At 36.6% G+C, this 25,722-nt stretch overlaps 1 protein-coding gene across 7 annotated transcripts in view; it reads left to right on the top strand.

The window, feature by feature from the left end:
* Nucleotides 1-25,722, top strand: part of LOC121315974 (estrogen-related receptor gamma) — a 137,811-nt gene that overhangs the window by 73,244 nt on the left and 38,845 nt on the right. For all 7 annotated transcript variants that reach the window (XM_041250625.1, XM_041250627.1, XM_041250628.1 and 4 more), the window contains 2 exons: nt 6,721-7,136; nt 10,438-10,554. In XM_041250625.1, the coding sequence (XP_041106559.1) occupies nt 6,734-7,136; nt 10,438-10,554 (520 nt within the window). In that variant the 5' untranslated portion in view covers nt 6,721-6,733. The remainder of the gene's footprint in view (nt 1-6,720; nt 7,137-10,437; nt 10,555-25,722) is intronic.

Raw genomic sequence — 25,722 nt, 5'->3', positions numbered from 1 at the left:
GAACCAGATCAGTGTGATCCAGCACTGCTGTCTAAACTGAAATATCATAATAGGTAGGACATAGTTAGGTTAAATATGCAACACAGAATTGGCATTGTACTGTTTTATAAAAACAACACCACCATTTGAACAAAAAAAAAAAAAAAAAAAAGTCTATTTAGTTGATTAAGAAAAACAATGGACTGCCTCATCTCCAATAAATACATATTTGTTTTTAAATGAATAGGAACAGATGTAATTGGAAACCCTGTTAATATCAAAGACCACTGATTGATACAAATTAACTGTTGTGTAACTTTAAAGTGTTCTGAAAACTACTCAGCCCACAAACTAATTAGCAAGCAAATGTTTTCAGTTAGACTGACTTTTTCTTTTTTGGCTGAAACCCAAACGCAAAAATTGCTCACTGTGAAAAAGAGAATAAAAGGAGAAGGTAAATGGAAATAAAAAGATTCTAATAGCTGGCGCGCTGACGATCACTGAGCGAAAAAGGCATCCCCCTAATCGCATTCAGTTGAAATGTGGTTCAGTAACAAGCTGGTGACTCCCTGCTGCTAACTGACAATATGGTGTAACACGCCAGGGACAAACATTCACTTAAACATTGATTGTACTGAAACACTAGTCTGCAGCTCACCAAGCCCAGTGATGATGGGACAGAGAAGGAGGGAGGTCAGGCCATTGCTGCCATAGTTCACAGATTTCCAGCTACACTGTATTTTGAAGGGCCTTGGAAGGTGCAGCATCATAGTGATTCGTGGTCCAAGGTTTTCCAAACTGAAGGGGACAATCGCTATGCAGCATTTCAGTAATTTAATAAGGCTAGATTTTATTAAGATATAGAAAGGCATAGAATATCTGGCACCTGTTTTTAATTTTTACATTGGCAAACTATAATTTGTATTCTATTATTGCACTACATTGGTCTTGTTTTGTATACAGCAAACTCCATGTAGTTTGTGTGGGTGTTAAAAAGTAAATCCAACCATTAAAAAAGATAATTCACTAGAACCCAATTAATTTGCCCTTGCTGGTAGTGTCTTCATGAAAAGCTTTGTATGGCAATAAGAACCTGGGTTTTTGTTTTTCTTTATCAAAATCTTCCATACTGTGCCCCAATGTATTAAAATATATAGCATTAGTCTCAGCGTGGAGTTGCCACTTTAGAAATGCACACTGATGGCGTGATAGTGCAATTGTTCTATTTAAACAAAATGAGTGTGCAATATAAAGGCATTCTCTTGGTGTGCTGCTACTTAAATTGGCCTCAGTATCCCGCTTTAGGTAATCCAAATTGGAACACACCACAAAGCTGCTGAAAGCCCCTGTATAATTTACTGCAGATTACTGTTTGTTTTTCAGAGCAGACTTCAGCAGTGTACCTGTATCAAAGAAAGAATGAGAATACAGAAAGACTGTTCAAATCTAATTGTGTGCTGCTGGTAATCTCATTTTAACTTGTAAGGTACACATTTAAATTATGGGTTGTCTTTTTATTAATTCCAGATTAGAACATTTGGCTATATCACCTAGCACATTAGAAATGTTTTTATGGTCAGCAATCCCATTGTATAAATGTGTTTTTGCCATTATCACATTGATTGCATGTAATCAGAGGTGTTATTTTGCAACCATTGGCAATGAAGTGAATTACTACTTTCCAACCCAGTAATGTTATAACAATTGATCTCCCAGCGCCAGGGGGAAAAGACTTAGATGTACTGAATATTTTTAGACACAGCAACAGCTGTACTCTTCCTCCCACTGTTTTGAATGCGACATCCTGTATAAAAAGAAATGAACAGTGGTTGTTGTCTGTAGTGTAGTAAATACAGAAGCAATAAGTCTAGAGTTGGATCAGAAGGTGATGGGTGGGGTATCCTTTTAATTAATTTCCAGTCCCCCATGAATAATATGTTGCCCAATTAGATTTGTATGTTTTAATTTTCATTACTTTAAGTAATTCTGTGAAAATATCAAGGAAATACAGAACACAATACATTGCTTTCTACAAAACTATATATATATATATATGTGTGTGTGTGTGTGTATGTATATATATATATATATATATATATATATATATATATATATATATACACACACACACACACACACATATATATATATATATATATATATATATATATATATATATATATATATATATATATATATATATATATATATATAAGCACTTTCTTCTGATAAAAATGGCATTTAGTCCTCCCCTGGTCTGCACCTTAATGTACTGATTACATGTTTAGCTGTATAGTTGTCAAAGCACTGAATCAGTCAAACAGTATAATGACACCCTGTTACTGCCAAGTGTCCGTGTTTTCAACAAATACGTTTCACTGTTGATTTGTGATGCAGTGTTTCAATAAAAAAAAAAAAAAAGTTGTTTCTCTGTGTACACTTCTAAAAGCTAAACCTTACTCCTTTGCCAAAAACTGCAACACTGTATTAACTACAGCAAAATTCCATTAGCATCATTGTAGTGCAACTGTAGCAGTACTACAGTACACAAGCGTGTGCAAAGTCATACTACCAGTAAAGCTGTCTTAGCTACAGTGGTATATTCTTTTTTTTACGGATGTGCCCATTCACTACTCCACTGATCCACTTTTTCCCCTTGTTCCCTGGGGACAGTTAGTTTAAGCAGAAGCAAAATGAATTACACTTAATTTTACAAAGCAGAAAAACTAACACTGCATCTCATTTCTGTCACAGGAGCATAAATAATCTCTCTCATTGGGGTCTGCATTCATCGCAGGTTGTTTTTGTTGTCGTTTATTTATCCTTTCCCCCACTTTTCTGATTTTTGTTGGCAGGGACAACCCATTAATTTGTCAAAAATGAAGCGATTAACATTAGCAGGTTTTGAAGCACCTGACTTCAGTGCAAGAAATTAATTCCTAATTATCCATTATCTAATTCCATGTTGGTTAATACTTTTATAAACCAGACTTTACATTCCTCATTGATTAGAGCGAGATGAATTCGTGAGTATATTTTAACCAGAGGTGTAACTATGCAGTAAAACCCACGTACCTTAAAGGAGACAGACAGGTGTACTTGGAAACACCACACAGGTGCCCAGTTTTATTTTGGACCGGTTCTTATTTTTCTCCGGCAGAGGGCACTGTTGACCGTGGGCTGCCTATCAATGATGATAGACAGCACCACGGAAATACCACAGCTGGTACACGAACAGCAAGTGCACTCGCAGGTGCTCAAAGAAATAATAATGAAAACAGAAGGCGAAAAGAACAAGGGAAAATAAAACAGTAATAAAACTACAAATAAAAGGTGCTACACTCGGCAGCGTTATCCCGGTCGCCGCTACCCGCACGACCCGGATCACCGTCCTATTCTATCGGCTATCTAGCCTGCTCTTTTACAATACGCCGGGGTCTGCCCAAGGATTCCCCGCTCTCTCTCTCTGTCTCGCTGTGAATCTTTATTTTTCTCACGGCTGATTCCCGGTCCTGAATCAAAGCTTCCGCACTCTTGGCGCGTCTAAGTGGGCAGACCTGAGGAAACAACAGAGCGTTATTTTATAGGACCAACAATCACCCAAGACCCACCTCTCAGCCATTCAGAGAGGGGGAAAGTCCACACACCCACTTTCCCACCTCCCCGTGTCACTGCCATGACTCACAGGCGGCTGTTGGGCGACTGCCGCCCTCTTCCTGCAGCCCATGAACACGCCAGCAGAGTCAGCACAGTTCTCTCCCTGTTACAGTTAGGCACATGCAAATTTCTCTATTCAGGAAAACCCAATAGTAGTATACAGTACTTCCAAAAGATGGTCAAATGTAAAATGCAGTTTTTTTAGGTAAGGCAATTGCAGTTAACTGGATTATTTTTTATTTTTTTTTGTGTGTACTGTAGACTTTTTGATTGGATAGTTCTGAGAATGAATAGCAGTACATCTTTTTTTTTTTCTCTACTTGACAATTATTATTTCCATTTATAAACCCTAACTAAATTTCAACATTTTTCATACAAAAATACTGCCTTAACTGCACACTGTGGAATTGGGCTCATTCAGCTCGTCGAAACCAGATAAAATCATCAACTCTTAAATAGCCTCTTTTCTGTCAGAAAGGCTTTCTTTTCTTCTAAAATATAGGCTTTAGAATTTCATTCCTCTTAGAACTAATGTGAATTTTAGTGCCTCTAATTTTAGATTCAAGTGTGGCCCAGAATAAAACCCACCATCTGACAATTGAATTTATAGATAGTTGTGAATATTGCAGGCTTGGATTAATAGAGTCATAGAATTTCAAAGAGCACGAGGGAGAGAAAGAGGGAGCAAGAGAGTGCTAATAACTTTCAGTTGAACTCGTAATGTGTCTAATGGAGTAACTTAAAAGTTGTAAACAGGCCCATCAAATCTGCTCTTATTGTTTTCCTCTCTTTTTGTACCTTTATGTCCCCATATCCTCACTGTATTAACGCACAAGCTGATATTACTTTATTTTTCCTGAACCCTGTTTAAGATTATAAGGTAACATAAGACGTAATATGATTAAAGTCAACACAATACCAGTTTTCAGTGGGTCACTGTGGTGGCTTTCAACAGCAGATATAATGGGTAGAGAATAGGTATGTATTTAGTCAATAGCAGACTGCTGCATTACTGAGATGCATCCCGTGAAGGCTTAGGTAAGAAGAGCTTACATAAATAGATTGATACTGGCTGAAAACATGAGAAACACGTTTGTACCAAGAATTTTAGTGATTCTCATATCAAGTTGCATGCAACTACTGAACAGATTGGTTTTTGCATTGTATTTCATTAATCATTGTGGAAAGATATGAGGCTTGTTAAAAATAACAAAAAGCAACCTGTGTATTTTGAGTTCATCTTTTTTTTCTTAAGAGTCAAGGCAACAGCATAAAAGTCTATCTCTCTCTCTCTCTCCCTCCCTCCCCCAAACCACAGGTAATCTTTACATTCCCCAGAAGAATATCTCTTTTACTGGCTGTCTCAATTGAGAGCACAGCCTTTATTTCCACTGGGTTTTCCTTAATTAAAAGCCCTTTGTGTGGTCTCTGGAGCTTTTACCACCATTGTATTTATTTCTACACTTTTTTTCATATTGCAATATATAAAACGCCTGTTAATTTACAATGCTTATTAGAACAGTCTTTTAAGTAAAATGTAGAACAAGAACTAATAACTCCACTCTAGACTTTAATGTACATGAGAGCAGTTACAGTAATTATACTTCAATAAGTGAAGTAGTCGTGTAAGTGCCTCTAAATTAAGTGGAACTCACAGAGCGCCGGTAAGTGAATGTGTGACCTGCTGAAATGTTGACTTGGGAGAAGTTTAATCCCTTCACTTTGCCCTTAGTACTTCTTGAGAGACAAGGGAGAGATATCTATTAATTACAGTACTCATTAATACTGATGGCTCAGAAGGATGAACTTAAGCAAGGAGAAAAAGGGGAAGTAGAACAGATAGGCCAGGAGTGATTAATTTCATATATTTACAATGGCGGTGGGGTATTCTTTTTTGAGTCCGCCATTTTTAACTGTCTATTATTTATTTTATTATGGCATTTTTTTATAATCTATGTTGCTTCTTTGAAATTAATGATTGTCCAGTAAGCATGGCGAGGGATGCTGGCCCCTATAAAGTTTTTGTTGACTGTCTCTCTGATGCGTGATAAAGCTCTGTCATGCCTTTATGCTGATTACCTTCATGTTGATATTGACTTGTGAATGGATGACGATGGGTCTTTTGCCATTTTTTTTCCCAGAGCGGCACTTAAGATAGTTGTCTTTAACCCTTCAATAGACAAACCCGTAATTTTCTTTGTACTGTAGTAATCTTTATTTATGTATTTAAAAATGTAAAAATCAATTCTTAGGCACTGATCTTTACATGATCTTTAAACTCTGATTTACTGGTTTTGTATCGGAATCTTTTAAATATGGTATTATATTAAATAATATTTTGAATGGCTTCTACTGTATTTAGATATAAATAATAACTGTAATTTATAAAATACAAATTTTCTTGGTAACAAAAAAGGTAAAATAAGAACACAAAATATCCTCAAGGATTAATTCAATATAACACAGTATTTTTTCAGAAAGTTTTAATTTTTTTTATAGTCTGGTTGTGTTGCTTTACCTCCTGGGACTCTTCAAGGTTTACTTTAATGAATTGTGCTCATATTAGAATACTGTCCCAGTGAGCCTTGCATTTTGCTATTCAATTAATTTAAGTGGGGTTTATTGCAGTTGTGAGACAATATAGTGTGTGTAGTTTCACATGACAACTAGAGGGCTTTTCAATGAGTGTGTACTAGGGTATGTCTTTCAAAGACGAAAAAAAGGCTGAAAACAATCTTTGTGAGACAACTTGTTGGTGTTGCAAACTATCCTTAAACCTATTCCCAATGTTTTATTATTTGCAGTCATAATCTTCCCAGCAGTCTAAGCATACAACACAGTAATATAACACTGTTCAGGCTGTGCAGTTTGAGATTCCTAAATTTGATGTTGTATTCAACTAACTAGCTTTTTTGTTTTGTTTTATGAGTTGCTACTGCAAACTACTCACTGGCAACACACTGCTGATAAATAATAAACCATACAAGTTGTATTACTGGCTTTTAAAAAAATGTTGTCTTGTGTGTTTGTGAACTGTCTCTTTAATTTCTTTTTTCTCTCCTCCTCTCCACCTTCTCTCCAAAGGCTCCTCTGCAGAATGTCAAGCAAGGATCGGCACATCGATTCGAACTGCCCCTCATACATCAAGACAGAACCCTCCAGCCCTGCCTCCCTCACAGACAGCATTAACCACCATAGCCCCGGTGGGTCTTCGGATGCCAGTGGCAGCTATAGCTCCACCATGAACGGGCACCAGAACGGTCTGGATTCGCCCACACTCTATGGTCCAATGGCGGGCCTGGGGGCCAATGGAGCTGCCCGCAAGCGCTACGATGACTGCTCCAGCACCATCACGGAGGACTCACAGACCAAGTGCGAGTACATGCTCAACTCAATGCCCAAGCGGCTGTGCCTTGTCTGTGGCGACATCGCGTCTGGCTACCACTATGGAGTGGCCTCCTGCGAAGCCTGCAAGGCTTTCTTCAAAAGGACAATTCAAGGTTGGGTGCTTTTCTGTGTTATTTGAGTCATTTGCTTTCATTTCTCCTTTAACCACTCAGAAACACCTCACTGTGGTCTCATCTTGCAGTTGGTTAAATTGAAAAATTTAAATAAGTCACCCAAATCCTTGGTGTGTGTCCTTCTAAAGGTGTATGGTTTTCATACAAGGTTTTTAAGGAGGCTGTTATATTATTCTTTGTGTAGGCCTGCACAGGCCAGCAGGACTCTGAGATGGCTTGAGACGTTAAGTGATTGTGTCATTTTCAGCATTGTTCCTTATCTTGAATCGCAGGTCATGGACTTTTAAAAGAGGCCAGAAAGCTGAAAATGTCAGTGCTGTTTTGGAAGCCCTGTTCTCGTGTTTTGGCAGGCTGCAGCAGTGGCACTGTTCCAGTGACACCTGACACTGTGCATCACCTGAATCCATCATTACTCGGTTTAATCATTCATGCCCTACAAGTGAAAAAAAAAAATCCTGCTTCAGCTTTGCATTCCACTTAACCACTCTAGGTGCTGCAATGCATAAAAGCTCCCAAAAAAAAAATTCATTTCAAAGCATTTTATAACACTTTTAGATTTCTTTATTTGTAAGAAATCATTAGTATTTACCTAGTACTATTATTTTAAATAATGAACAATTGCACATTCAGTACAGGTATTGACTGTATATTCACATAGCTGTATTGTTTGTATTTCAATGTGAACACCCATGTAAATGATATACCAGTCACAACCAAAATGCGGACACTAGCACATTTCCTTAAATCTCTTTTAGTAGACATTTACCAAATGTCCCATATAATCTTGCCGACATGTTAATACTAAATATCCAGGCCAAAATATTTAATTAATTGTTTATTTTTTTAATTTTTTTTTTTATTCAGGTACAGGCTTTAGAATTGGTTGCAACCTATTCTAAACACGCTGGGTATTACATTGCATCTGTTCTGGAAAAAATAGGCTTACTTTTAGATTGTCACACATGCATGACCCATATAGTCACCTTTATTTAAAAACAATCCCACTGCAATCTCTAAACTAATGTACTGTACCACTTCAAATGGCATTTTACACTGAGCACACATTAGGCCCTTAAAATACTGAGAATGTAATGGGTTCCTGAGATTACCTTGTTAATGAATATTGGACCTTCTTTAATGGACATGCATACTTTAAATACTGTTTCCCGATGAATTAGTGGTCTTGAGCATTTAGTCTCTAAGCATTCTCGCTAATCTGCTTTTTAATGAGGAAACATCAGTTCAGAGAAGGGAAGTCAATATAAATCAGTGTTTACAAAGTCTGATTAACTCTGAAATATTTCATCAGCGTCGAGGTCCCAGACGGACACAATGTTAATTGCATGAGGCTGCGTGCTTTTCTGAGGGTCTCTAACAGACCTGGAGAGCTGCGACTATGAAATATCAATGTTACCCTTCTTGTTTCCCAAGACGCTTTATACGCTTGCTGTGTTGATCCCACCCTCTACGTCCTTGCTCTAGAGAACTATAAACAAAAAGCTATTTTTATAAAGTACTATAGTACTTGAAAGGTTTTAAAATAGGGGGAAACTATTACACTTCTGTGTAAACAGTGGCTTGTTTATAGCATTCTGGTCGATTGCCTGTTCTTTACAACGGTACTTTCACAAAATATGCATCCCCGGAATAGAACCCTGGGCACTATTTTACACTCTTTAGTAATAAGGCATGACTTAACTCATTTAATTTAATAAGTTCTAAAAATGACTCATAAATTACATTTATTTTCATATTGCATTTTTGTTAAATTGGGATATGTGACTTACCACAATTTAAAAGTATAAAATTCAAGTGAGAGATATGGTTAGTGCATTTCAATGTTTTACCACTTACTGTAAAAATCATCATACTTTTTTTGTAATTAAAAGGGATTCTCAAATCACTGTATTCTTTATTTAATCGGTATTATAAAACTGTTATGGGAAAAAAATAAACTAAATTCTAAAATTAATTAAAAAAAAAAAACACTACTTCATCTTCATTATGAGCCCCTAATTATGTTTCTTTGTTTATGTTTCTTTGTTTTGTTATCTTTTCATAATCTAGCCTGATGTATTGTGACCTGGCAGTAAAAATCATAATATTTAAGAAAACATTACATTGACAGGACTTAAGTACTAAGTTAATTAGTGTTTCTTTAAAAGCATTATAATATACACAACAATTATGTCAGGCTGTGTGGACTTGTGGTTAGAATGCAGGGCTGAGAGCCAAAAATTCCTATTTAAGAATCCAAGCAACCATAGACTTTCTTGATAAGCCATAACTCACCTATCTTGCTATAAACTATGCTATACAGTGAAGACACTCTTACCAAAAGGAGCTAGATTGAAGTATTTTTGAAGGGTGACTTTTAATGGTAAAATAATAGTTCAAACTATACTTTTGACTCCTTAAATACACCTGATGAGATGCTTGTTACTATTCTTGTAACATTAACTTTTTTGTTCTTCCTTTCTCAAAACATGACCTAAAGCAGACCCATCCAGGTGTCTGGGTGATTCATAAAGTCAAAAACAGAAAAAGAGATCAAATTGATCTGTGCTTATGTACTATTGATGACCATACTAAAATGCTATACCAGTGTTCTCTTTCATTATTTCTGTGCTGTATTCAGTATATGTTGTGCAAATTCATTTGTGCACCAGTTAATTCAGTCATTTAATTTGAAGTTTTCTGAGCTAATGCTGTTATAATGTATTTAATGTACAGTATGTAAGTTGTCCCAAAGATATTGTAATAACTTGAGAGCACTGCAGGAGTTTATAGATAAATATCTAGAAATGATGTAAGTCACTCTGCAGCAGTTATAGTTGATGCATAGTTCACCCCCAAGTCTCTGTAAGTCGCTTTGAATAAAAGCGTCTGCTAAATCTAATTAATAATTAATATAGTGAGAAATTGAAATAAAAATATGGGTTATATTCTCAATCAGCGGTGTCCTGAATTAAAGGACTGTTGGTTTGATTTAAACATAACACTACAAAACATAAATATATATATATCGTATATATATATATTATATAATATATATGATATATATATATATAGATATATATATAGTAGTAACCGACCATTAATGTACTTACACAGATGGTCTCCTTAAGGTTGACAGCAATCCACTGTCGTTAATTTAACCAATTAATTCAAAAAATTGGTGAAGAAAGTAAGGAACACTGTAGCAACGGTCCATTTGATTCAAACATAAGGGACTGTTAGCGACACTCTCTTTTCCTTCTCTCTACATGCCTTGCCACAGGAAACATCGAGTACAGCTGCCCAGCAACCAATGAGTGTGAAATCACAAAGCGCAGACGCAAGTCCTGCCAGGCCTGTCGCTTCATGAAGTGTCTAAAAGTTGGCATGATGAAGGAAGGTAAGGAAAATACTGTTTTATGTAATAACCCCGTTCAATCGCCAGCACACCGGTGCACACCTTGATATGAGTTACAGTATTTAAATAAATACGTTTTAAAACTGCCATTAAATTAAGCTGCATAATGTATCAGCCTGCTTGTAAATTAACAAAATAATTTTAAAATAAAATGTCAGATACTAAAATGAATATTCCCTGCTATAAACAGCTGTTCAGATGAACCTACATTTCACGTGTGTGGCTTTTTGATTAGAGGTTGCAATAAATGAAAGATTTTAAAAATTACTTTGTCTTTTTGGGCATAACAATGGAGATGTTACATATGTTGCAATGTGGTCTTGATACAGCATCACATTCACTGATATGATAACCTTCTGCTGCAATTAACAGTGTGTATTGGTGTAAACCATTGTGATGCAATTGGCATGCAAAAATGTGTTAAAGTTACTACTGGGGTATCATTCTACCAATGACTTATATGTAAATGCCCTTTTGATACCAATGTAGTTGTCTCATTAGTTTTCCCACTGAAGCAGTTGTAGCCCAATATCGGGCCACTGTTAAGATGTCCCTTTTGCTTGAGCTGTGCACTTGTTTTTTACTCATCCAAGATTTGGAGTGTAATCGTAAAATCTAAATTAAATGTAACTTCTTTAGTGTAAACGACTCTGTGCTGTGTGCCTGTTTTCAAAACCCATGCACATCGAGTACACATCTAAATAACATGGATGCTGCCTGTATCTATTCAGTAGCATTTGCTTATGCACCAGTTTAATGTGACAGGGCTGTAATTGATAAGAGGGGGTGGGAGACAGGTCTGAAGGATGTTGTGGCGTGTTTGATATGGCACCTTCTCCCATGAGCTCCCAGACAAATAGCAGCCTTTTGTTCTAGGTCCCAACCACCCATACACACATATATCAATATGGCACTGCCATTTGTTGTAAAGTTCTTGAATTTAATACAGAGGTCCCGTGCTACATATGAAGAAGGGTCATTTGGTAAATTGTTTAATCAATTTTCTTATTTTTAACATGCTCTCACACACATGTCAGTGCCACAGCCAGTAGCCAAGCTTTTTCGATTTTATGTAGTTATTTGTACTGCCCAGACAGATGCTTGTTGAAACAAGTTCATTTGTATTTATCAATTCGTCATTAAATGTCTTAACATGTTTTTTTAGGGCTGGATTCTAGAGTTGTTAATGTGTGTTTATACAACTCAATATAATTAAATACTATAAAATAAAATATAATATAAATTGAATTTTTATATAGCGCCCTTCACGCCCTGGCACCCCAGAGCACTGTACAAAGTTAAAAACAAAACAAAATAAACAATATATAATACACTCCAGTTACAGCCAATTATATAAAAGCACATTAAAAAAGTATGCTTCAATTTAGATTTAAAAGGGTCCAATGTTTCAACCTGCTTAATGGTAACCGGAATAGAGGCACAACATCAGAAAGCTCTGGATCCAGTTGATTTAAGACGACTTTTTGGAATAACTAAGAGTTCATCATTTTCTGATCTCAAAGAACCAGAAGGAATACACAGAGTTAGTAGTTCTTGGAGATAAGATCACCCTAATACAGAATTAATATGGAACAAAAGAAAGCTTGGTGTCCAAGATAACACCCCGGTTCTTTGCTCTAGCGGAAGGTAAAATGGAATTGCCATCAAAAGTAATGTTGATTGGATTACATTTTGCTAAACCCAGTTTAGAGACAATTACCCCCCTCCTCCATCTCCCGTTCCCTCTCCCTTTCCCTCTCCCTCTCCCCTTGCCCTGCTGTAGTTTAACTGACAAAATTCTGGGGTTTCCCTACAGCGATCCCAAAGAATGAATGCAGAATTATATTGTAAGTCATATAATATATAACGTTTATTAAAATAAATATAATGGTCACTCTGGAGAATGCTAGACACATACACAAATATAGTTAACATTTATTTCTTGACATCCTTCATCAAATTCATTTTTTCTCAACATTAACATGTGATAATACATTTACATATACCGCAAGGTTACTTGCCGCCAGTGTAATATGAAAAACCACCCAGTTTACCGCTTACCGCTTTCCGCTACCGCTCCCAGTGGTAATCAGACCTTAAAAAAGAAAAACCTGATATCACTCGTAGCCATGGCATTTAATTGAACGTGGAAGTTAGGAGCACTGTTATGCCCATCAGTAAGTGACTGCATGGATATTATTTACACATAAAGAGTTCTTTGCTGATGTTGTGGGAGTGCCTTTGTACAGTAGTCTCAGATTCCGACGGGAGACTTATAGGGAGGAAATTGTGGTTTCCAATCCCAGCTCAGCCTCTGATACGCTGCCTGAACCTGAGGGCGAGTCACTTCTCATCCTTCTACCTCTGCCCACTCAGCTGTGAAATTAGATTTAGCCAGTCCCCTGCTGAAAACAAGATGTGACACCACACTGGCGGTGTCCACTATAAACATAATACTTTTGTGAAACCATTTAAACAAAAAATGACCATCAAGATTGGAGTAAATGTCTACTTTTCAGTCAGGTCCGGATAACCAGTTAGTAGCATTTCAATTATTTTTTAACAAAAAAAGCAAACTGATTTGTCTTTTACTGATAAGTTTAAAAACAAGTAAAAAAAAAAAAATAAAAAAAATCTAGATTTTTTTAAAATGATTATTAGAAACAGAATAATGGGCCAGCATTTTTTGGTATTCTTCATTTCTTTAGCACAGACAGCTGACATAGCTTCAGGAATGTAGTTTGTAATGTTAGCTTGTCAAAGCTATGATTGACACAGTGATCTTAAAGTCCCGATCAGGAGCCATTGGTCTGTGACCAGAAACTCAATTAAGATCAAAACATGTCACACAGTAAGGGGGAAGGTTGTAGGAAATGTGGTAGGAATGTGTAAACTACATTTATATATATATATATATATATATATATATATATATATATATATATATATATATATATATATATTATGATGGTCTAGGGAGTTTATCACTGTACTTTTACCTCTTAAATCTATCCCAGGGTAAATGAAAAGCCACAAAACAGCTACTCTAACTGGAATGATGCTCATTGGTTTAAGCTATCAGGAGAGTTGTTTTACTCACTGGTGTGCGACTCTCCATTTTATTGACCTCTTCGGCTCTGTGGTCCAAGCTTCATTGAATGTGCTGAAAATGTTTTTTGCTTACTTCTGAGGTACTACTTAATACATTTTTGCAGATGTGTTTCTTTTCTCTAGAAAACCTGTATGAAACACCACCTTTGTACCACAACAACAATATGGTAGAAAAGATAGAACTGTGCCAATTCTATATTATACTTAAGTTTGCTTGTTGTCAGACTTTAAACATACTGTAGTATTGGCACAGTTCAATTTGCCTTTTGCTTGGACTATACACTGTTATAGTGCTTCAGCACTTATTTGGGGATGAAGAACAGTTGTCAGTATTTGTGAGACTCACTCAAACTCTACAGCCTAATGAAGGGAAGAATTTCGATGCAGACAGCAATGGCTTCTAAAGTTGGACTGGCCCTCTGGGGAGAGGCAGGCTGTCAGAGTATAATCGCAGCAGGGAGCTTGTTACAAATACACACACACACACACATACACTGATACAGATACATGTGTGTAAACATATACAGTACAATAGATTGATTGCAAGTCAGTTTCAGTCATGATGGGCAAGGCTGCAGATCTGAAAGACTTCAGAGGGTTCAGTTGACTTCCATTTGCATGAGGAACTGAAAAGCGCTGACTTATTCTGGAGTACATAATTGGCTCTATTGGCCCTTCCAGAATAATTTAAACTCTTTAAAGATCTCAAATCACTGCAACCCTGGCTGCCTATGATTGCCCTATGTCCTATTGACAGTGTTACAGCAGGTATATGAATTGTTTTATCCCCCTTATAAACAAATAATGAATAGGCAAGGATTCACTGCAGGTTAGCTCCAGTCTAGCTGCCAGTAGAGGCCCACTGAGAGCATCTGTCTCGCCTCCACAGGTTTTCTCTCTCCCTCTCTTTCTATCTCTCTCTTTCTGTCTCTCTGTCTCTCTCCAATTCCTCTGACTAGGTGCATAAATCATTCCACTGTCAGGAGTCTTTGCCTGCTGGATTGTGCAATGTCTGCATTCATTTGGAGCCAATGAGAATAAAAAGCTTGGTGACAGAGCAGAGAAGGGTTTGCATTCGGTTTGCCATTGCCGTCAAACTTTTCCTTCTTTTTAAAATAAGGAGCAACATTGTTTAAAGTGATTCCCCGAGGTATTGTATTAGTTAAGATGCAGCATCACGTTTTGCATGTCCTAGTTTAGACTCATGCACTGTCCCTTTTTTCACTGTAGCTGTCATTTTAGAAAAACCTGTCTGTCTCATTGTGTAGTCTGTTTCGCAAGTACTTTTTTCATTTTCTTGGAAAAATTAAACAACCCAATGTCAAACAAGTAAACATTGGTATTATTGGTACTGCTGGATAATGAGTATTGTTGACAGAGCTATGCTTTTCAAATTAGGACATAGTTAAGCGAACATACGCCTAGGCCTCTCTTGATTCTCATATGTGTCTTGTTTTTAAACACAGTAACTTGAAAGCTTGAATTACTGAGTTATTATATTAAAATATACAAGAGCGTGTTATATTCATTAAGTTGTAACCTTCCGTTATGATAGCTGGTTTTGTACTTTTAAAATAACACTTTTATTTTGATTGTAGGAACTGCAGCCTTTTGCATCGTTTGCTGTCATAAAAGCCATCCCCTTTCAAACCTTTAATATCTGTATCTTTCCTGCAGTTTATGAAAGTTAGTGACAAGTTGGTGATGAGACCAGTGGAACACTGACAAAATCAGAAGGACATCTCAATCTGATCTATTGTGAAATTAGCTTCAGTATTTGATAAAAACTTGCTACTTTATCTTTTTAAAGGTGCTTTTTTTGACAATAACTGTAAAATGGACTTCATGCTTACAAAGTGGGCTGTCACAAGACAATTTGAATACAGTGACAGCCTCATTATCATGGTGTAAATGATGGCAGCTACGCTTACTGCTTTTGGACGGGGCTGCCAATCAGCTGTTCAAAAAATGAGAATTTAAATCATTCTGTTAGATTTTTTTTATGCAACCAGTACCATGAAATATTGCATTTGTTATAGTATTTCTTCAAGCACAGTTGGACCTCACTGATAGGAGACACTCTGTTAATAAGGACCTACTTATTGTATACACCTATGTAAGTACATGCATGTCAGCAATACAGTTGACATTAAACATGTTTAAATTCAGAATTCAGTACACATCACACAGTTTCCTATTCAGCACTTTAAGAGTCTAAGATGTCTTAGGATTTAGTGTGACAAAAACATATGTTCAGCACAGCAGTTAGCATTTTTGTTTAGGATATCCCTCCAGCAACTCCAAAAATGGGACACATAATTGCAGCATTAACCAATCGTAATTACTGAAATTCGGGAATTCGAGAAGGAAAGGTCAAGTAGACTTTCTGTGTGACAATGAGGATACATTAGACTTCAAGTTGGGTTACATTGAAGCAGAAGGCATGGCTTCAGAAGTGCTGATCTTTTTTTTTTTTTTTTTTCCGCCTGTGCTAGAAAAAAAAAGGGTATCTTCAGGCATTAAAATAACCAAGAGGGAATTGGTTCCCTTTGCTGAATCTGAATAAGGATGCAAGCTTGGACGGCAGCCAGTGGCGAGCTTTTTGTGTGCTCTTAACTTTTTTCAGAACTACTTGTAGAAAGCAGAGGACAGCTGGAAGCATGTGGTGTCCTGCTTGCCAATCCTCTCCCCAGAGACCCTCCGAAAGGGTATGTGAAGAGTCAATGACACTTTACCCCTTAATTGTGGCAGATTTACCCATAAGAGTGTATTGAGCTGGTGACTATGCAACATGTTGTAGAGAAAGCTTTCCAGTGGCTGCCAACCTGAGTGGAGCCAGTGATTTCTGGAAACATGCAAAATAATTACATTGCCCACTGAGATACAACAGCTTTTGTTTGTTTTTTTTCAGTTTTTTTGCCAATTTACTGTAGGAGTCATTAGTACAGGAAATGTCATATTTCTAAAAATCCTCTTTGGGCAGTTATGGATTCTGATAAATACATGAAAAGATTAAAGATTCTTCTGGTACCAACAATTCATGAAATGTAGATACTCTATAATGGCATTCTTTTTTGCAATACTTCGAAATATGGCAATTTTAGGAGGATATTGTTTCTTGTATACAATGTTATAAGATTCTGTCAACAGTGCACTTATTGTTACTTTAATCCATTTATCTAGTTATATTTTATGTCACTGTGGTTCAAGTAAACTTAACTGCAGACATCATCATTCTAACCACCATATTTTAGTAATAAATCATTTAGAATAAATTGGAAACTGACATATTATAACTTAAGTAGTACACTATTGTAGTTACTTGAAAACACAACAGATTTACCCAGAGCCCACCAGGCCGTTGTAAAATCTAATTTTGGCTGTCTGAGGAGGCTGTTTAAGTGCCAAGATAACAGTAATCTGTGAACGGGAAGGGCTGGCTGCGGCATAGTGGAAGCCTAGCATTCCGGCACTCGGAGCGCTGTCACACAGCACAGACAGCATGCAGTCATCTCTGAACATTTGCGCTCACCTGACTTCTGTTCTTCTGGGAATGTGTAACATCCTGATGGTGTTACAGTGTGGCACTTTTAAAAGAGAGTCCAGGATTTAAAAAAAATGTATTCAACAGCTAATGTTAATTACCTTTCAAAAATGAAAAGGTCTGTGTCTGAATATGCTATAATATGATTGTTAATACTGTTATTTTTTCATAATTTGTGCCTTATTTGTAATTCATATTTTAATATAATTTACATGGGTACAGCTTTTTATTTTGCAAACAGAACATCAGCTTAACAGAAACCTCAGATGAAATGCCTTAAATGACCTCCTAACAAGACAGAGTCAGACCACTTTGAACTGCAGTGGTGTGCTTGTGTGCTTGGCTAAACTGAATGTGTGACACCCACCCACTGTCCTGCATTTCAGTAATCCCCTGCCTTTAATAGGCAATACAAAAGGGTTCAGCTTGGCTCATGGGCTGCTGCCCCACCCCCCAACCCCTTCAGTACAGCAGAACAATAAAGTGCTGACAGGTTCCAAATCCTGGCCTGACTAAAAGGTAAATCAACACAGCAAAGTACCGAACGGCTTCCAAACTGGTCATGCCAGATATGGATGCAGGGATCTAGTTAGGCTTTTCCAGACTTACTGGATGATCCATCAACACAAGTGGGGGTAAACTGCACATGGAATAAATGTTCTGCCTGCTGCTGGCTGTTATTTTTGAGACTTGCATCTGCCTAACCTTTTTTTCCCTGCTGATTGAATTAGGCTACAAGTCAGAGGGCCTGTTTTTTTTTTTTTTCTACAATACAAATATATGTAATATTAACTATATTTTGTTTCTATTAGAAACAGACACATTTTGAGGTAAGACTACATTAAGAAAAAACATTTCAGTATTTAAAAAAAAAAAAAAAAAAAAAAAAAAACTATTTCTATTTATATATTGGTAAGATGATATGTTGTAGTTTTTAACCAACACATTCTCAGGCACCTCAATAAAACATTTCCATTGTTGTCTTACTGGATGAATATCGTATGCAAACCGGAAACTAATATTGTGGTTGATACGATTGCTTTTTTAAAGTAGCTTGAATAATGTATCTAATATAAGAACGCTTTTAACTGACAGGAGATATGGGTATTTAATTAGACCAGTTACAACTGGTTAGTGAATGGGGGAAGGGAATTGCATTATAATACTGTGTTACAGCTCACTGAGCATGTCTATCTAGATTTGAGATTGCACATTTCCTTAAGGAAATAGGTGTTTTTCCCCACTTATATCACTGTCTATCACTTAGAAAATGTAACAATAATATGAGCAAGATCTTCCTGCCAGGAAGTTATAAACTAGTTTAAAAAAAGCTTAAGCTGAATCAGATATAACCACTTAATGATGTAGCCTTTCTCCAAAGCAAATTAAACATGCTGTGACTGTTACAGAAAGACAGTCTCTTTCCTGACGTAACTCACATCATTCCAAACCTTAACTGACTTAGGTAAGCAGTACAGCTCTAAACAGCCTGACTCCAGTGAGGTAGGTTGGCATTTAGCGGAATGTGAAAATTCCACTTTTAAAAAAAGAAGAAAAATGTGCTCCACACTGAATTTATTACTTTGGGGTCTAAATGTGTTTTGGCAGGATAAACAGAACAAGATAATACATTTTACCTGGGACCATATCCCATACAAAATCAGTGGCAATTATATCATGGCATGCCAATTTTATTGGAAGGGGGTAATAGCAGAATAGTAATTGTTGTTGTTATTATTCTTCTTCTTCTTCTTCTTCTTATTTATTTATTTATCTATTTATTTATTATTTAATTTTTTTTTTTGAGGAAGCTGAGACCTGAGAATTGCATATATGTAATTACTCGGTTCACCCATGTAACCCATAAACACCTCGAAGGGTAACCACATTTTCAACTAACAAGCTGTAATTCATGTGAGCAAACTGACTGCCCTTTTTTAAGTGGACTCGACTCTGCCGCAATCACTGTATTCAAACGTAAAAAAAGAGAGAGAGGGTGCCACATCAGGTCACAAATTACGTTCTACTTTGACAGATTGTAGCCTTGCTTTACAAGAGCAGTAATATCTCATTTGTCACTGTTTGATCTGTAAGTATGGCAACGGGAATGGAAGGCTGTCCATCTCTGCCGCAGTTTAATCGCTCTGAGGACGAAGCCAGCCGACAGCCACCTGCACACAGACTGCAGTACTGATATGTTTTAATTTAATCGGCCATCATTTGGCATGAAAGCATAAATTGTCTCCCTTTGATACTGGGGAGCTAACTGCACACTCTCTTTTTTTCTTTACATTTCAGGTATAAACACAAGGTTTGCACACCTAACCCAAAGCAGGTTGAAGGTTTGGTTGTTCAGCCCGTTTTGATTATAACAGGTCCCTCAGTGACTCACTTCTTTGACTGTTGTCATTGTGATTGAAATCTGCACAGCTTTTCATGTGTTGAACTCCGTGTACCTATAGAGAGTAGACAGTGCCATCTGCATGCAGTGACTAACATGTCAGTTTTCTGTATAATGCAAGCTAATCTTTTGTGCTGTGTGCTCTTTGAACTTCAGAACAAATGCTAACTGGGGAACATAAAAGCACTGGGTTATTCCTCAGAAAATGCTCCAGTCAAAATAGGAGGGTGTTGGTATTTCTCATATAGGGTTGTTATACAATCTTAACTATTAGATGAATTAATTAATGTGCAGTTTAGCTAGTATATTTGTATTTGTTTCTTGTTCACACACATATTGTTCTGTATAATTTTTAAAGTTGAACACATATCTATTTTGGATACACACAGCCATGAATATTTTTTTGGATTTATTAGTTTATTGGATGTAAATGTGAAAAGAATCCTGCGCACACTACTGAATTAACGTATCATTTTTGTGTGTTATGCAAAGTGATTAATTAAGCAGGACTATAAATGTATGTGTTTTTCTAGAAAGCAATACAAAATGGAATTCTTATACATATGTATGGCATAATGCAGAGGCACAAAATATACACTATACACAATGTTAAATGTATATTGTCAATCTGTCTATACAGCAGAACAACTATGTGAGGCATAATGAAGTAAAAAAACAAAAAGTATTTAATATGATCCTTGGTAAATCAAGATATAGTGACATTTAAATAGACACAGTGGTACTTTAAACAAGTTAACTAAACATGTTTTGGTGGGAAGTGCAAACAGATTTAGTCCATTGTACATATTTAATTCTCTATTAGTCTCTTGCGTTTACTGCTCTGGCAGGGCCGGGCCTTCTGTAAATTCAGTTAAATACTGTGCATTGTCTAAACATGTCACTCTGCCAGTCAGTCACCTTTGCGGTAGTTAAGAGCACTCTTGTATTATTGAATCTGCAATGGGGAGGCTCTGTAGGAGCAGAGATATAGCCACTTATTTCTCTTAAAGTAAAATAAAAGAAAAAAATTCTAAATCTAAGCAGTATAACAGCCAATTATTATAAATAATTTAATGCATTTTGTTCTGGAAAGGCAGTTGCAGTTTTAAGAGTACCCTGCAATTGTTTTATAGTTTCATTATTGCTGCCATAAATAAAATACACTGGGTGCGTTAAGTAAGTGACTGGCTCAGAAAGCACACGAGCTGAATTTAAATTACTTAACATTACTCTTCCCGAGAGCGCTGATCGATTTTAAAAATGTCGAGGGGGATCCAGAATGGCACATCTGGTAAAGGCACTCTGCATGGAGTGCACCCTATAGCCTGGAGATCGTCGGATTGAGTACAGGCTGTTCCACTTCCGACCGCGGATGGGAGTTCCCAGGGGGCGGCGCACAATTGGCAGAGCATTGCCCGGGTGGGGAGGGCTTAGGTCGGCCAGGTTGTCCTCGGCTCACCGCGCACCAATGACCCCTGTAGACTGGCCTGGCACATGCTGGCCTGCCTGTAAGTTGCCCAAAGCTATGTGGTCCTCCGACACTGTAGCTCTGAGGTGGCTGCATGACAGGCCTGCCGAGTGAAAAGAAGTGGACGGTTGACGGCACATGTTTTGGAGGACCTGTGTGTCCATCATCTTCTCTCCCAAGTCAGCGCGGGGGTGGCAGCGGTGAGCCGGGTTGAAATAAAAAAATAATTGCAGATTCCAAAAAAACACCCAAAAAGGCTGCTCAAAATTCATTGCTTTTCAGCATTTGTGATGTTTTTGTCGATGAGATGAGTGGAGCATTTGCATTGAGTTCCTAAAAACAGGACCTTTGTTAATGTTTGACAATGATTTTGAAAACATTTTACCAGCAGCCCTTACCGAGTGTGCTGAACCAGCAACAAGCAATGCATTTTGTGGACCAGATTGTGGACGGTTACACGGAATTTGAATTTAAATCCAATTTCCGTATGCGGAGAGATACTCTTGACGTAAAGACAAAACTGACAGAACTTAAACACAATCCGTGGATTTTACTGTAACTTGTTAGTGCTTAAAAAAAAAAAAAAAAAAAAAAAAAAGAAAAAACAACAACAAAAAACAGTTAAATTTTAACTTTAATTAAACAGCTAGTAACCTTAAATTTTATTTTCTTTTTGGTATTTTTTTACATTATTGTGTCGTTTGCATATTCTGAGTGATAATTAGCCTACTCAGATTCTATGCATGCATTTTTATTTTATTTTGTAGTACTGTTCTGATAAAACTCTACCCACAACTCCATGAAACTCCCACTTCTAATGTTCAAATTGAACAGAATTATTCACAATCAAAGAATATATAAAAAGCACTAAATGACCTGATATACAAACTATTTTCATGTTTTTTACCAGTATGTTGTGCAGAGAATCAAAGGAGCGTCTCTTATGAAACACTCAGCTGTTCTTGTAGAATCTAAGTTACTGTTGACTCTATGGACACTAGGCAAGCACGAATCTTTTCAAGGGATAGGAGACAGATTTGGCATTAACTGTGATAGTGCTTATTATGCATTCTTTGACGTGTGCAATAATTTGTCCTCTTTGGCCTCTGATGTTATTAAGATAATGCTGGGTTAAACATGTCAGCATTTGAAGAGAAGTGGGGGTTTCCTGGAATTGTTGGTGCAATTGACGGTTGCCACATAGCCATTAAGGCTCCAGAAACTGAAAAGCACAGTTATTTAAATAGAAAGGGTTTTCCTGTTTCCTATTTTACTGCAAGGAATTTGTGACCATGAGATTAAATTCACTGATGCCAATACAGGGTGGCCAGGGTCTGTGCACGATGCACTTGTTTTCATAAACAGCCCAACCATGGAAAACCAGCAGATACTTCCTCTGAAAGAACATGCTCTGGGTGACTCTGCTTATCCTTTGGAGACCTACCTTCTGAGTTCTTACAGGGACAATGGGCATCTGACAAGGAGGCAAAGGAGATACAACTATCTGCGCAGTTGTGCACGCTCAGTTATTGAAAGGTGCTTTGCACAATTTCGTCGCCTTAAATATTTAGACACGTCAAGAACTGATATGATACCAAAAGTTATAATTTCTGCTTGTGTCTTGCACAACATCATAATTGAAAGGGAAGACAATAATAATGTTAACCAAGGTGAAACTGGTGATGAAGATTAGCAGTGCCAGCAACAATACTGCTGCAGTTAAGCAGAATAATATTGCTGAACTTCTGTGGAGTAGTCTTTTTAGCTTAGCTTGATAGTAAATAACCAAAATGTTTTTCATTAATAAATACATTATTATAATAAATACATCTTTATGAAATCAATACACAATTGCGTTTGTTTACAGCTAAACTAGAGTAATACAATGTACCTATCTGTAATTCTCCCTGTATTTCAAATGTATTTTATAAAACAGAACAGTCCATACACAGAAACAGAAATGTAGTTATAGATGCTGTATCTGTGACAGGGTAGCCAGGTTGGTGATGTCAGTCCAGCAACAGATACCACAACACACAGGTACTAGGGCACCATGTTTATTAACAAAAATAAATAAAAAGGTTGAACAAAAAAACACTGCTCACAGAGCAAATAAAACAGATAAACAAAAACAAGTCTCTCACACAAAATCCAAACTAAACGAATACACTGCTGGAGCTTCCAGTTCCAGTTAGCAGTTGTTTTGTTTTTACTTTTGTTTTTGTTACCTCCTCTCGCTCTCATCCTCTACTCCCTAGACACTCCACCCCAAACAAGGAGAGCTGCAGGCTTTTACATTGGTGACCATATTCAGTTTAGCAACATATTAATCACTTAATTAAATCAGGAGATGGTCACCTTCTGCACAAGGTTTTTAATATTTGTCGACAGCGACTCTGTTTATAAGGAATCCGCTGCCGACCATGCATTTTCATGGAGATGTCTAGCGGGGATGAACTGCTAACAATCGCCCCTGCCAGGCCAAATCCAAACCAACACGAAATACATTTAAATCAAAACACTACAATAAACTATTACTAAGTACACACACAAAACAATACATTTGAAATCATAATACACCAAAACAATACCTATATTTACAAGCAGGGCCTTGCCCCCTTTATGTGTAGGGCTTTTCTACCCTGCCACAATATCTTATTAAAAAAAAAAAAAAAACTAAATGTATGAGTTCCATGAAATGTATTTGTTAATGTCATATACAGAATTATTTTTAAACACATAAATATTACAGCATTTGTTTCACATAAAATTAACCCTCAAACACAACAACATTTTCCCCTATTAAGGTTATCTTTCAACATTTGGGTAAATTCCCAAAGCAAATCATGTCTTTCATTTAATATATCGAATTGTTTTTAACTTTTTATATAAATTTTGTTGAATTTTTGGTCACTCACCTATTTTGTTTCATGTGTGTATTTTTTAAACCATTTTGGTGGGCTATTCTGTAATGACCTTTATCTTTTTCATTGTGAGGGAGTTTTATGTAATGCAGTGGTATATGGTTCTGGAGAACCTGTCTGTGTTTCAAAAGATGTTGAATGATGTGTGTTTTGCTGCAGCAGCCACATCTCAAACACAGCAACTGGTGTTATTGCAGGATCCCTGCCAAGTATATCCTTCATCACATCAAAATACTCCTTTTTTCTAACAGTTTTCTTCTTCTTCTTCTTCTTCTTCTTCTTTCTTCTTCTTCTTCTTCTTATTATTATTATTATTATTATTATTATTATTATTAGTAGTAGTCGTAGTCGTAGTATTATTAATTATTATTATCCAATACAGTTTTGTAAGTTCTTTTTAAATTTCTCTATTTTTTGTCACATGTATCTGGAGTTACAAAACTGTATCCAACCATCTGAATGTTATAGGAAATCTATACATTTTTTATACTAATCTATACCAAAAAAACCTAACAATCTACTCAATTGATCTAAAAAGTGACATATCTAAATATCTAACGAACATGACCAATGGTTGGATTGATTGAGAAGAGTTTATATTACGTAGGGTTACAGAAGTTATAAATGGCACACAGTCCTTGCCTTGATATCATAACTCCTTTTTCAAAATGGTGCATTTTAGTGATTTAAAAAAATGACACTGGCTCCCACTGTGACATTCATTTTCTATACCCAATAACAGAAGGCTAATAGTGAAACAGCCCCAAGATGGAGTGTAAGTAACTGTCTAAGAATATTACATTTTAAAAGGAATCTTGTACTGGTATTTGAATCCAAGTGGCAAATTACAATGTAACAACCGATAAATCATAATATTATAAGATGCTACATTTTACATCATCCAAAGCTACACATATTTTTATTATAGCGATAAATAAAAAGTATCTTGCCCTGTGTGACGTTACTGTCCCTCGATACCAGCACCTCACTGAGAGGTTTGTTACTGCTGCTCTGTTAGGACTGATATCATATCTAGCTGTATTTATTATCGACAGTGCATAAGCCTCACCTGAAAATAAAAAGTAACAATAATACTTATTTTCTTTATGTGACTAAAGTCATTATAACAGCCAACCTTTTCTTTGTTTTACAATTAAAAATACAATTAAAAAAAAAAAAAATACACTAAATGTCAACATTTACTTTATAGGCTACGTATTAATACATACCTTCATTAAGTTGAACCAATTCTTCTTCTGTCACAAAGTATATTTGCCAACTCAACTTGTTTCCTGCTGGTGGCCATCTTCACCTGCTCGTTCTGATCATCGATGAAAAACACTCAGAACCCTAGCAAGCCGTTAAATTGGTTCTTTCACTAAGTAGTTCCTTAACGCACCCAGTGTCTATTAGGGATGTACCGAATCTAGGTTTCGGTTTCGGATTCGGCCAAATACGTAGGATTCGGTGAACCGAATCTTGCATCTGCCCAAACACACGTCCATTTTAATACATCCCTCCAATGTGTGCAGTTCTTCTTTAAATAAAAGACACAAATCCAGTATTGAACATAACAGTTGTATTTAATAACAGGTATTCAAGAGCAAGAACACGTTTGAACTCTGTCGCAGCTCTCAGCTCCCTAAATTATTGGTGTTGCACTATATCCTACACCTATAATACATAGTAATGGCAAACTTGT

Source organism: Polyodon spathula, chromosome 5 (assembly GCF_017654505.1).
Source record: "Polyodon spathula isolate WHYD16114869_AA chromosome 5, ASM1765450v1, whole genome shotgun sequence".
Classification (NCBI taxonomy): Eukaryota; Metazoa; Chordata; class Actinopteri; order Acipenseriformes; family Polyodontidae; genus Polyodon; species Polyodon spathula.
This window is presented reverse-complemented; position numbering and strand designations above follow the sequence as displayed.